This window comes from Malus sylvestris, chromosome 11 (assembly GCF_916048215.2).
Source record: "Malus sylvestris chromosome 11, drMalSylv7.2, whole genome shotgun sequence".
NCBI lineage: Eukaryota > Viridiplantae > Streptophyta > Magnoliopsida > Rosales > Rosaceae > Malus > Malus sylvestris.
This window is the reverse complement of record NC_062270.1, coordinates 5,971,905-5,984,560: the sequence shown is the minus strand read 5'-3', so window position 1 is coordinate 5,984,560 and position 12,656 is coordinate 5,971,905. Positions and strand designations below refer to the sequence as shown.

The 12,656-nt window shown below is 35.7% G+C and overlaps 1 protein-coding gene and 1 long non-coding RNA gene across 2 annotated transcripts; both read right to left on the bottom strand.

Annotated features, from left to right (window-relative positions):
• Window positions 1-1,052: 1,052 nt before the first annotated feature.
• On the bottom strand, window positions 1,053-3,647 carry LOC126590692 (acyl-lipid omega-3 desaturase (cytochrome b5), endoplasmic reticulum-like). Its single transcript, XM_050256185.1, has 8 exons — window positions 3,217-3,647; window positions 3,018-3,107; window positions 2,641-2,707; window positions 2,375-2,467; window positions 1,951-2,136; window positions 1,786-1,866; window positions 1,509-1,646; window positions 1,053-1,387 (listed from the first exon to the last, which is right to left on the bottom strand). Exons 1-8 carry the CDS (start codon window positions 3,534-3,536, stop codon window positions 1,196-1,198), a joined length of 1,167 nt encoding a protein of 388 aa, XP_050112142.1. The 5' UTR covers window positions 3,537-3,647; the 3' UTR covers window positions 1,053-1,195.
• Window positions 3,648-10,170: 6,523 nt separating this feature from the next.
• On the bottom strand, window positions 10,171-12,372 carry LOC126590699 (uncharacterized). Its single transcript, XR_007612142.1, has 4 exons — window positions 11,844-12,372; window positions 11,665-11,742; window positions 11,314-11,380; window positions 10,171-10,540 (listed from the first exon to the last, which is right to left on the bottom strand). It is a non-coding gene; the product is annotated as an uncharacterized LOC126590699 (long non-coding RNA).
• Between the last annotated feature and the right edge of the window lie 284 nt (window positions 12,373-12,656).

The following is a 12,656-nucleotide window of genomic DNA, read 5'->3' as shown; positions in this document are numbered from 1 at the left end:
ACGTTTAGCACGTCCTAAATTACTGAACTGATGCTATTTTTGGTGATGTTTTAGTCTTCATCCGGGAAACGTTCTTCATGCTGCAGCTGAAATGATGTTCAATTTTTGGGTGGCTAAAGTTTTAGATTTGTAATGATTCTTCTCGTTTTTGTTTGTAATTCGAGAGTTTACTCGGAATCCTCCCTTATAAAATGTAAACTGTGTTACTAGACCAAATAGTTAAAGGTGATTCTTCTTATTTTGTGACACGTGATGATAGTTGTAAGAGCTCGAAATATAGGTTTGGGTTTAGTTATAATTGCAAAAGTTCAAAGCATAACATTAGAGAGAAATTCTCTACGCGATACGTATGTCTATTGTCATGGAGATTGTATCGATAACACATCAATAATGCGTTGATACGTTATTAGTTACAATAATAATAGCACATTATCTACGACATATCGACCATCAACGTTCGTCCATAGCGGATACCGGACTATTAACATTGAATGTCCAATTTGAAGAGAATTCTAATTTTTTCCATATGGGCAGGATGTGGCTTTAATTTGCAGTTTCCTTGGGCTTGGCCAGTATTTACTTTTAACCTATCTTGTGCTTCTTCATTTATTTTTTAAAGAAGTGGGCATTTAGTCCATGTCTATTGTGTTCACAAATCTGAAATTTCACATGAAAATCTTTAGGGGGCTAATGAAGAAATGAAAGGTGCTTCTTTTTCCCTTTTTTTTTTTTTTTTTTTTTTTTTTTTTGCCATTTCATCTACCCTTCAGAGGTCGCACTTGGTGCGATGGTAAGTGCCTTCGCCCATGAGCGGTAGGTCTCGGGTTCGAGACTTGGGAGCAGCCTCTCCATAAATAGGGGTAAGGCTAGCCGACATTCACCTCTCCCAGACCCTGCGTAAAGCGGGAGCCTTGTGCACTGGGTACGACCTTTATTTCATCTACCCTTCGGCCTTGTTTATTGTCTAAGATTTGCTTGGATAGAATAACTCATGGAGTGAGGCCTAAATCGTCATAAAACTAACAATCTAGAATAAATACTCCGAAACAAAATTAACAATACCATTGTTTATTTGCTAGAAACTAAACCAATCACCAAATACAATTATCCTTCTTAAGGTTTTAGGCAGATAATGCAATACGGAAAACAATTCGTATCTTCCATTTCAATTGAGCAAACCCCAAAAAATGAAAAATCAATTGGACTTGCCCTTGAGACTTTTGAAAAGCTTGGGATCTGTCTGGTAGAATACTATGTCTCCAGTGTCACTAACATAGTGATCATTGCTCATGCTTGACAACAGGTTATCGATCAAGTGAACCGGAAACGGCCCAGATTTCTTCGGCTCCCGATAGTACTTCCCCAGAACTGATTTTGCTGCCTTTGTCTGCAATACAAGCATGTGAATGTAATTAGAATCAACAAGTAGGGCTAAAGGATTGCAACTGTAAATTGTGAAAGGGTGATTAATTTGTTAAAAGTGGGGAAAAACATGGTAAATAACATACTGCTTCTCTTAGGTGGTAGTGTGGGATTTGAGGAAAGAGATGATGGATAACATGAGTGCCAATGTCATGGTGGATGTTGTTGAACATCCCATAATCGCGATCTACGGTTGTGAGGCCTCCTCGTAGATAACTCCATTCCTACAAAACGAAACCAGGAGAGGAAATTAAAGCTTCTTAAATAAAATCTCCAATTTTAAGTACTATGTTCATCACCTGCAGCATGTAAATTAGCATCCAAGTATGATCAGTGTTGTTAGGGTTAATGTATCGGTTTTACCTTTCCGCGGTACCAAGGAAGTTTTTCGTCATAACCATGGTGATGCAAATATGTGACCATGTCCAACCACATTACGAAAATCTGCAAGTAAAAGTTTGTGAGAATTAGGAAAAATAAACTCTCCGTAGGCAAGTGTATATTATCATGCAGAAATACTGAACTAACCCAGTAAGGGACACCATAAAGCTTGAGAATTTCGACAGGGCCTACTACAAACGATAGATAGACAAGCAGGGAAACCATCATTGTCCAGCAAGTAGTTGATGCTATCACATCTCTCCTTTCATTTGGGGCAAACAAGTCACTGTACGGATTGAAATGAGAACCCTTCTTCCCTGGACTTCTAGTCCACTGAAAGCGAAAGCCAACCAAGCCAAAAAAGAAGCAAAATTTAGCTTTCACAGACCATCACAAAGACACCATTGAAGCTAAACAGTACACTACTCTCCCGTTTTCTCCTTCCGCACTCCGCCCCTTGTTTCTCGCCTTTGATTTTCCTTTACTTAATTCAATCGAAAGGCTAGAAAAAAGAGGAGTGCAAAAATCACTCGTCCGAAAATATATGAGCAATAAAAGATGGGGTTCTCACCAGATAGAAAGGGTATGCAAAAATGGGGTAAGGCACCCTGAATCTGAATTTTCGGGTACTTTCATCGAGACTCGAATAAACCTTCTCAGTCAGCTATATCGACAAAGATAGCGAAAAACAGACAGCTTAATTAGTTACTTATCAAAGATTAAGGCAGCATCAGCAGATTCAGATTCCAGAACTAGTATTTCTGTTTGTGCAAAGTAAGAGCATTGTGATTAATTTACAAGTAGAAGGAAGAGTTTGAATTAAGAGGAAGCACTAACAGGAACCCATGACTCATCATTCTCAACATGTCCATGGTTCTGATGGTGAGTTCGGTGGCTGATTCTCCTGAAGAAATCATATGAAAATGTGACTCAGATTTCAACCAAATTAGAATTCAAACATCAAAAGCATTTCCAAAAGGAGGCTAAAAGGTCAAAAATAGAAAGAAAAACAACAGGGTAGTGATTTTCGCACTCTCGTTTTCTCGTTCTGCACTTCTCTTGTTTCCGTCGCTTGTTCTCCTTTGATTTATTCAACACAAAGGCTAGAACAAACAGGATAAGTGCAGGGGAGACAAAGGGGAGCGCGAAAATCACTTCCCGGAAAACATCATTGGAAGCAGGTAATGAAGCAATGAAGTTTACGAGGAACCAACCATCCATTATATGGTACAAGAATTGCAGAATGCAATATATGCCCCACAACTGTGTTCAGAATTCTACTGTCTGAAAAGCTTCCATGGCCACTGTTCAATCAAAAAACCAATCACATTAGAACCAAGCAGATGCAGAAAAATGTAACAAAAAAAGCTGAAAAATTTTACAAAAATGGAGAATGAAGTGAGTGAAAATTACCAATCATGTCCAAGAACAAAGAGAGCCCAGAACATGGTTCCCTGAGCAGCCCAGTACAAAGGCCAAAGATACCAACTATCCAAGTAAATGGCAGCAGCTCCCATTGCAGAAATGGCAAACAAATCCCTGAAAACATAGCTAAGAGACCTCCATGGATTCTTGACCCAGCAGTGTTTGGGAATGGCGGCCCGGATCTCAGCAATCTTGAATGGAGGAGGGGCACTTGGGTCGAAATCTGCTTCGTCATGGTGGTGGTTATGGATCCCATTGACGCCATTGATGGGCTTGCTCTGCTGCTTCAGAGGCTGAGTTTCCACCATTGTAGCAAAAGTTGAATCCTTCGGAGGAGGAGGAAACCACTGGTTCAAAATCTCTGTATCCACTGCGTAGCGGACAAGAGGACTGCTACAAGCAGTGAGGTTAAGGTCAGAAAGTTTATATTTATAAGCCTAAGCACAGTGCAATGATGGGTGCACCGTTCGAGGGTACACCGTGATACACCCTAGAGAAACTTACTACAAGATTTCATTGTGATAAGGGATATCGCACACCCATTTTTACTTCCCTCACACTTTTTAATTTTTGACCGTCGGATCGGATGAATTGAAGAAGATCAAATGATAAAAATTAACAAGGGGTGTGGGAGAAGTAAAAATGGGTGTGTGGATAGCACACCCCTTGTGATAATGTCTCGAATCAATTATGTATTGTCATATTTTTTAACTTTTTAGATGAGACTAGTGATTGGTTTGAGAAACTGGCACAACATCTCGTTGCACGAAAGAGAACCTTACTTATAACAAAAACCCTGAGCGACAATATTCTTAGTTCATCATGCATTATTTTGCATTTTGTAGTTCATGCATGATGGTATATAATTGAGTTGAGATCCTGGCAAACGGCATTTCATTATCTGAAAGAGAAACTTACTTACAACATGGATTTTTCAAGCAACCATACTTCAAGTTCATCACGCACTATCTTATTTTGTTATTTCTCACAATAGAATTGGCTTGAGATTACATATTTGGGTTGAAATACCGTCACGAAAACGCAAAAATCTCTATGCTTGGATGAATATGGTGCACCCATTAATGGGTTGGATTAATACGGCTTCATCCTAAGTGCACCAAGCAAGAGTATACAGGGAGATATCATTGTGCAGTATCCAAAATCAATCACATACTATTATACATTTCAACTTTCGCATATAACAATGTGTAATTAATCTAAAATGTCTCGTTGCATGAAAGTACTTCCCACGTAAGCACACACATAAAAAAAATCTCTACGCTTGTTCATGGTGCACTCTTAGATTTGGTCACAATTTGTGGCCTTTTGGCCAAATATTACCTCCAAAAATTGGACATGAGGCAGCCTGCCATGTGCAATTCTCCACCAGAGCCTGAAGGCCAGCTGTGGGTTGCCCACTACAGCTTTGGTTTCTAGCCGCGGCCAATGAATGGACCAACACCTTTCTGCCAAGGGACTCAGGAACTCAGGGATTCAGTACCAATCAATTGCTAACATCAGATGATATTGTTCAACTTTTTCCTCTCTTGCGGATCCGCTTGCAATGATCCGTCAGATTTCCGTCCTTGTTGGATCCGTTTTCTTCCTCCCAGTGCTCTATTTCCGTGGCACCCTAGGGACCTTTTTCAAGTAATTTTCAGATCATATTTTTTATACTACATAATGTGACGATTGATAGTTAAAATCTTTTTTAATGATTTAAAGAAGGGGTCTATCAATCAATCTTCATGTTTTATAAAAAAATGGATCAAAATTTTGGTCTCTTTGACCTTTCAAGCTATCTCAAAAGGAGTTATTGTTGACACGGAAAATATTGTTTTATTTGGTTTTTAATGAACGAGAACCTTGCCCTCGAGAGACTAGCTATACCTCAAATTAACACACTTTTGTGATAGTCCCTAACTAGTCCTCTTGCTAAAATAATAAAAATGTTACTAGTAAAGTCTGAGTGCCAATTTTGTACAGAAAATACCAATCATTCACTACTTTAAATAATAATACGGACAACCATCAATTTTCTCAGAAGTGAGCGGTGAGTAATAATGGTGTGGGACGTAGTAGAGAATCAACTATTACAAGAAACAAATAAGTTGGAAAAATTGCCACATTTGAGCAATAGGGTTGGATGAATCATGAATGTGGTGGGAGAATGCAGAGAAAATTTGATTAGCTTCACTAATGTGGCTGTGTGGCTTTGGTAACATATATAAAAGATGGATCGAGATTCTCTTCGAATCTCACACTCTAAGGGTTCAAGGATCCAACAATTTAGACTGTTCAAAAGACACATATATTTGAGCATTAGAGAAAGAGATTGTGGATGAGATGGATCAGTGAAATAGGTTAATGAGGACACAAGATTTAAATTGAACAATCTGACTTGTTCGGTCCACGGACATCGAAGTGTGAATTCCGTAAAGGATGCCAATTCATAAAAGATAGAGCATCATGGTTTCGCGATGTAGTAAAAAAGAAGACGAAAATTTGGAGGATATTTAGATTGAACAATCTGACTTGTTCGGTCCACGGACATCGAAGGGTGAATTCCGTAAAGGATATCAATCCATAAAAGATAAAGCATCACGGTTTCGCGATTTAGCAAAAAAGAAGACTGAAAATTCAGAAGATATTTAGATGAGAATAAACTTTTTTATTGCGTCTTTTTCAAAAAGAGAGGTATGGGAACTTGGATGGAAATGCCATCCTTCATCTTCAAGTCTGACTTTGGCAGCCTGGGTTGTGCCTATTTCTCATACAATTTTACAGATTACGCTTGGCACAAAATGGTTGGACACCCCATGCAACCGAAAGTGCGTTCTTACTTTTGTATTTTTTTTAAACCATAGAACAAGTAAACCATACATGTAAAGATCTTATGAGGACCATTCAAAATTCAGTATGAGTTCCTTCTATGCTTATAAAGTGTTTATTATAATGCATGTTAGGCATATCTCGGTAGCATTCGGCAGGTTACGTCGAGAGCAAGCAACAAATTCTTTCAACGACACTCATCATATTGCCTCGACATATATTAATATATGTTGATAGGTATGCAACATAATTCAACTGACGACAATGAATAACCGAAAAACTTTTGCACGCTTCCCGCTCTATTTTCATTAAAAATGCTTGTTTTTAACTCTGGAACCTCTCAAGTTGTTGAATCCTCATTCGCCATTGATTATACATGTAAGACTAGAATTCAATGGCAGAGAAAAATACTTAATAAGGTAGAACCAATGTCCCTACCCTCCCTCTGCCACCGGATAGGGCAACCAACGTATTTAATCTTTTGGGAAGTCATGAAGTATGACAAATATTATTGTCAAGTCCTAAGCTTGGGAAAATTTAAAAAAAAAAATTGTTAAACTATCATACATGCAATATTGCTGGCGAATATTGTGGAGAAATAAGAGAAAAAAGGGCATGGATGTAGTGGGATAAAAACATGAATGAATTTTATTTTATTTTTAAATTTTTTTAAATCATTGTTATATAGGCACGTGATTGAGACTTTGAAAAATGGTATGCTACGTCTCGTCGACAAAAAAAAAAAAAATAGAGATACCACATAATTTGTATTATATATTATCACACTTTTTTAATAGAAAGTATGTGCTCCTTTGAAAATGTATTTAAAATTGCTAAAATCACTTAAAATGCTTCATGCAAAAAGTACAAATTATGTATTTTTTGTAGAAAATATGTTATCACACTTTTTTAATAGAAAGTATGTGTTCGTTTGAAAGTGTATTTAAAATGGCTAAAATCACTTAAAATGTTTTCTGCAAGAAGTATCAATTATGTACTTTTTGTAGAAAACACTTCAAGTGTTTTTTTTTTTTTTTAGAATTTATTTGCATTTTTATTAAAGATTGATTCTAAAAGCATTTGCATCAAAAATGTTTTCAATCATTTTAAAAACATTTTCAAAATAACCCTAAAACTATATGTATTGGTGAACCTTACCTTTATTAAGTGGATTATACATAGTGCAATTTCCAAGCCCAAAATTATAAACCAGATAAAAAGCGTTAGATATGCGACAAAAAAATCCTACAATCACAAATGTAAGTATATATTATTCAAAGTGCATACTAAAAAATCCACTCCCTAGTACCGTCTTTTTCCGTAGAATAATTTATTAAGAAAGCATATGCTAGGATCTCTTTTGCATTTTTTTATGTTTTTTTTGCTAAGATAAAAAACAAATAAAGCACACAACTCCTACATCACCGGGGCCCCATATACCAAAACTTAATTTGACCTAAAAAATATACCAAAATTAAAAGCCAGAGATGAGGAGGGTATGATCCCAAATTTAGAGAGAAAAATAAGATATATTAATAGCATATTTGGTCTGTCACATCTGGTAAAGAAATATTAATTAACAGAGGTATGCGATTACGCATACTTTTTAGCAAAATATCTAGGATGAAAGACAAATAATCAGTATACACATAGCATCAACATATGTAGATCATGCGTGTACATAATTTGTTTTTTCCCTCAATTGTTTCAGGCGCAGAGGCAGAGCCATATGAACGCCAGAATAGGCCAGGACTCATTTTGGAATTTCATCTGCTAGCTCATGCAATAAAAAGTTTATCGTTCATAAGTGGAGTAGAGTTTAAAGTTTCCAGCAAATCAGGGATCCGAGACTTGTTTATGCAAACAATTTTTTGATTTTCTTACTATCTTCTAAGCCTTATAACTACCTTTTGATTTTTTAAAACGAATTCCTTTTTTTTTCGTATGTTCGTATAAAATAAGATCTATATAATCTAGAGGAAAATTCAATTATATTAAAATAAAAAATAAAAAAATCTCGTAGTAATAGTTTTAAGCTACCCATGACTTTAAATTTTTGTTCGAATTTAATGTCTTAATCTTTTTTAATTAAAGCTCATGTGCAAGCTCTATTCATATGATACAATCATCTCAATATTACATTTTATATAAAAAAAATTAAAGCTCTATCAGTCTTGTTTGATTAAAACTTTCCATGACAATAGAAAACAACTAAATAAATTTTGTTGCTCTCTAGTTAATTATACTTGTAATTAATTTTTAGCTGCGTCATTGTTCATATGCTTTTGAAACTACAGAAATAGTACTGTTATCCATACATTCATTTTTATTCTCACGTACATTCCTCAATTTTCTAATATCGAATCAAATGAATTTAAAAAAGTCAACTTCCATAAGTGTTTGAAATGGCACTATCCAAAAGGAACAGCATATCTTTCCGACATTTGTTAATTTGCAGATATAAAGAAAAAGAACCGGATCCCTCCGAACCTAAAGGAACTAAGCCTACTTATCAAATGATCCGGACCATTAAAATTTAATCCAACATCTACAAACAGGAGTCCCTCTAAAAGTTATAATAATTATAATTGTTAAATCAAATTTCAATAACTCGGATAATTTGATCATTAGACTCAATTCTTTTGGGTCCGGAGGGGATCCGGTTCCAAAAGAAAAGGCATTATTCTCCTTTTTGCCCAAAACATCAAAGGAAAAGTTGATTGCGATTAGACATAGTCTTGTACCCATTTCTTAGTTTGTTTAAATCTTTTTTTATACAAGCGTATTGGAGGGAAAGAGGGAAAAAAAAAGTGAAATTTCTTAATTTACTGAGTTACAATTTATTTAATTTTTAAACAAAAAAAAATCAAACACAAAATCTACCAACATGCGTTGATGCTTCTGTGTACTTTCTCTCTTTTCCTTATCAATGAATCGGGATCATTTCAGTTCAGTTCGGAAAAAAAAAAAAAAAAAAAGCAAAAAAAGGTGAACTCACCATTTTTAATTTTTTTTGTTTTGATAAAATTTTATATATAACTGCTGCTATATAACATTGCGTCATTCATGAGCTATTTTTCTATTTTTGTTTTTGCCTGTTCTTTGTATTTTAATCACAAGAGACCATTTTTCTTATAAAATGGACTGTTAGAAAAGGAATCGTATGAATTTGGACAGCTGATAAAACAAAGAGAGATATATGGCAATATATTAAGGAGGCAGATTCTCTGCACTCCTGTTATGGTACTCTTCTCATCTCTTCTATTTGTACGGTTAAGGTTAAGTTATGTTAATATTTTATATTTTTATTATTTTTTATCTTATTATTTCTATAAAAAAAATTAATATAAAATATTAACGTGATTTAACTATAATCGCACAATTAGAAATGAATAAAAAGAGCATCATCAGGGCAGACAATCTGCCTCCATATATTAAAGAGAGCTCTGCAGTCTGCACCCATTCCCAGAAAAATGTGTGTGTGTATATATATATATATATATATATATATATATATAAAGAATGGGTGAGACTGTGAGAGTGACAGTGACAAACGAATGGTACAGTATATCACGTTGGGATTATTTATTTCATTTTGGTAAATGTGATTTCAGATTAATGTTCCCTTTGTTGTCAGATTACTGTGTGTGCGACAGAGAGTGAATATGTGTTTAGTATTCACTCCTTAATTTAATAGAAATGCGAAGAAGATTTGTCAGAAATGAGTTTCTTTATCGAATTTCTGTTCTCTCATAGTTTAATTTTAATTTTTATGTTAATATTATAAAATAATATATCGAGTAAGATGATAGATAAGTCATAAAGAATTTTATTTTTGAAAGAGTCTTCTTATAAAAATTTGTTCACCACCCTTAAGTCATCATCCTATTATCATTGTTAGATAAGTTTAAATTTTGAAATTTGTATAGTGGTTAGATACAAATTTCAAAATTTAAAGTTATTTAAAGATAATAAGTAGCATTTCGATTTTAATGTAATATCAACCTCATGTTCGCATCTGCTACAATTATGAAAAGTAAATAATGCAATAGATAATAGTTTAAAATTGACATATTCGACGGAGAATGAAATAAAAAAAAAATCAAAGTGTACATAACCTTTCAATTTTATTTATTTTTTGAACAAACGAGGTGATGAATTTAATAACACACCCCCGACATAGATCGGGGCATGCTGAGCGTCACGTGAGGGTGACGTAGCCATGTGCACAGTGCGGAAGCAATATTAATATAAGAAATGCGAATAAACAAAAAATCAAACCAACTAGAGCACTAGATAAGATAAGGTGCAAGTGCGATATTAAGTGTGATTGCACAATCAGAGCATAAGTAGACTAAGTGCAGTCCAACAGGATGAATACTAATTATACAACACCCAAAGGTGATCCTACATTGGTGATAATCTGTCAAAACCTCCATCAAATCCTCGTAAGCCACCGACAAACACTCATACCTAAAACCTAGAAGGGCGCAAAATAGAAAGTGTGAGTGGGCATAAACAAAGTTTTCCAAAACCATTTCAACATCAAAGATAGTAACCTCTCACTGTAAAGCCTGTATAATTTCTCAGAAAATAGAATATATACATATCTCAAAACCATGCTCAGAATAGTAATATTCAAAAGTATACCATGCCAAATATCTCAAAATAACTAAATAAGTAACTCAGGTGAATTAACTCATGAGAAATAACATATCAGCAGGATCCACTTAAAGTGCCCTGTACGGCTGAATCTATAGCTCAACAAGTATGCCTACACACGAGTCGGAACCATCTCAAGTGGTCTGTACGACAGGACTGGGTGTAAATAAATACGCTCTAGTGCTACGATCACGTGAAGACTGTGCGAATAATCGCGGGTCACTTATGAGTCGGAACCATCTATAGTGGTCTGTATGACATGACTGTGCACCTAACTTGGATCCAAGGTGAGCGTATGGTACGGGAGGTGAACATCACGTGAAGGACTGTGCCCTAACCACGGGCGGGAGCACTAACACCGGGGTGCAGGTTTATGAGTTTTCAACATTTTTCACATAATCATCAATTCACATAAACAATCTACAACTCACTTGGTACTTACTTGAGCGTCCACAACGTCAAATCACATTTATGCATACCATACAAATTCATAGTCTCATCATAAATCAATAGGCATGGTATTTCAAAACACATTTTCAGGGAAAAATACCAAGTATATAAGTATATACTGAAAACCAAAAGCCCACTCACTGATATGTGGAAGGGTCGTAGCCCCCGAGTCTCACTTGATTATGCTCGTCCTCTGGATAGGTCTCACCTATATGCGAAACAACCATATAAACGTTATTTTAAAGCACATAACCAAAACTAGGTACTAACTTCTCATACATTGCTCAATTGGGGTGTTTGAATATACCAACGTGATCTACTCAACCTTACAAACATCCCCATATTTTTAGAAAAAAATTTAGAGCACCCATGCGCCTTCATGTGCCGACCAAGGCACAGCCACAAGCAGGCACTTGCTTGGCACACCAAACAGAATAGTTAACATCGTTAGGGATTATTCCGTTAAATAAAAGCATATGCTATTAAATATACCTGACGCCGTTAGGAATATTCTGTCAACTTCGCCTTCTTTTCCAGCGAGTCGTCAGATTCCGTCGCCGTCGCCGGAAACTGGGAAAAACTTCAAATCCTCAAATCTTCTTCATTTCTCATCCAAAATTCATGAAATTTGTACCAAAATGAAGCTTAGAATGAGAAGAACACATTCTTACCACTTTAAGGTCCTAAAACCAACAGAATCTCGTTTGAAAAATTCGAGGAAACCGGCCAAACCCTGCAACTAGTCAAACACGAGTTTCCTAACGTCCAAAACACTTCAAAATCCTTCCTTAAGCTTCGTCAACAAGTTCTATGGCTCCCTAGGACCTTAAAACTCAATGAAATCTTCGCAATCACGACTGAGCTATTGTGCACATCTTCAGGGGTTTCCTGGTTCCCGAGCTTTCGAAGTTTTCACGTCCAACCAAAGGTATAAAATAACTCTTGAGCTTCCTAGGAGTCCAAATACACCAACTACAACCTCGATCCATGACTGGAAGTGTTGGTTTGGAAGCTGTTCGTACGATTATACGGAAAATGGATGAAATCCGAGAGGGAAAAGAGAAAAAAAGGGTCAATGGGAGTGGTGTGTGTGTGTGTGGGGTCCAGGTTGGGCTACCACCCAAAAACAAAGAAAAACTTAGTTCTAATTAGGTCCAAATAATTAAAACTTAACATATTTGGTACACAACCAAAGTGCATGTCACACAACACCATATAATGTCCAAGGGTATATAAGCTATTTCACACCATCGATAAATATATTTCGGGACAGGCTGTCACATTTAGCCTCACAATGGGCTAATAATAATTTGGTTCAAATTCGTCTTTAGCGAGAATTGAAAATAAGACCTCTCACTTACAAGTGAAAATGAATGCCACTAGACTGTAGTACTAAGTGACAACCTTTTAAATTTAAATTTTATGTTTAAAATTTGACATCTGTTTTAGAGAGACTCTTAGGGACAAAAAGTTATTTGCACCTA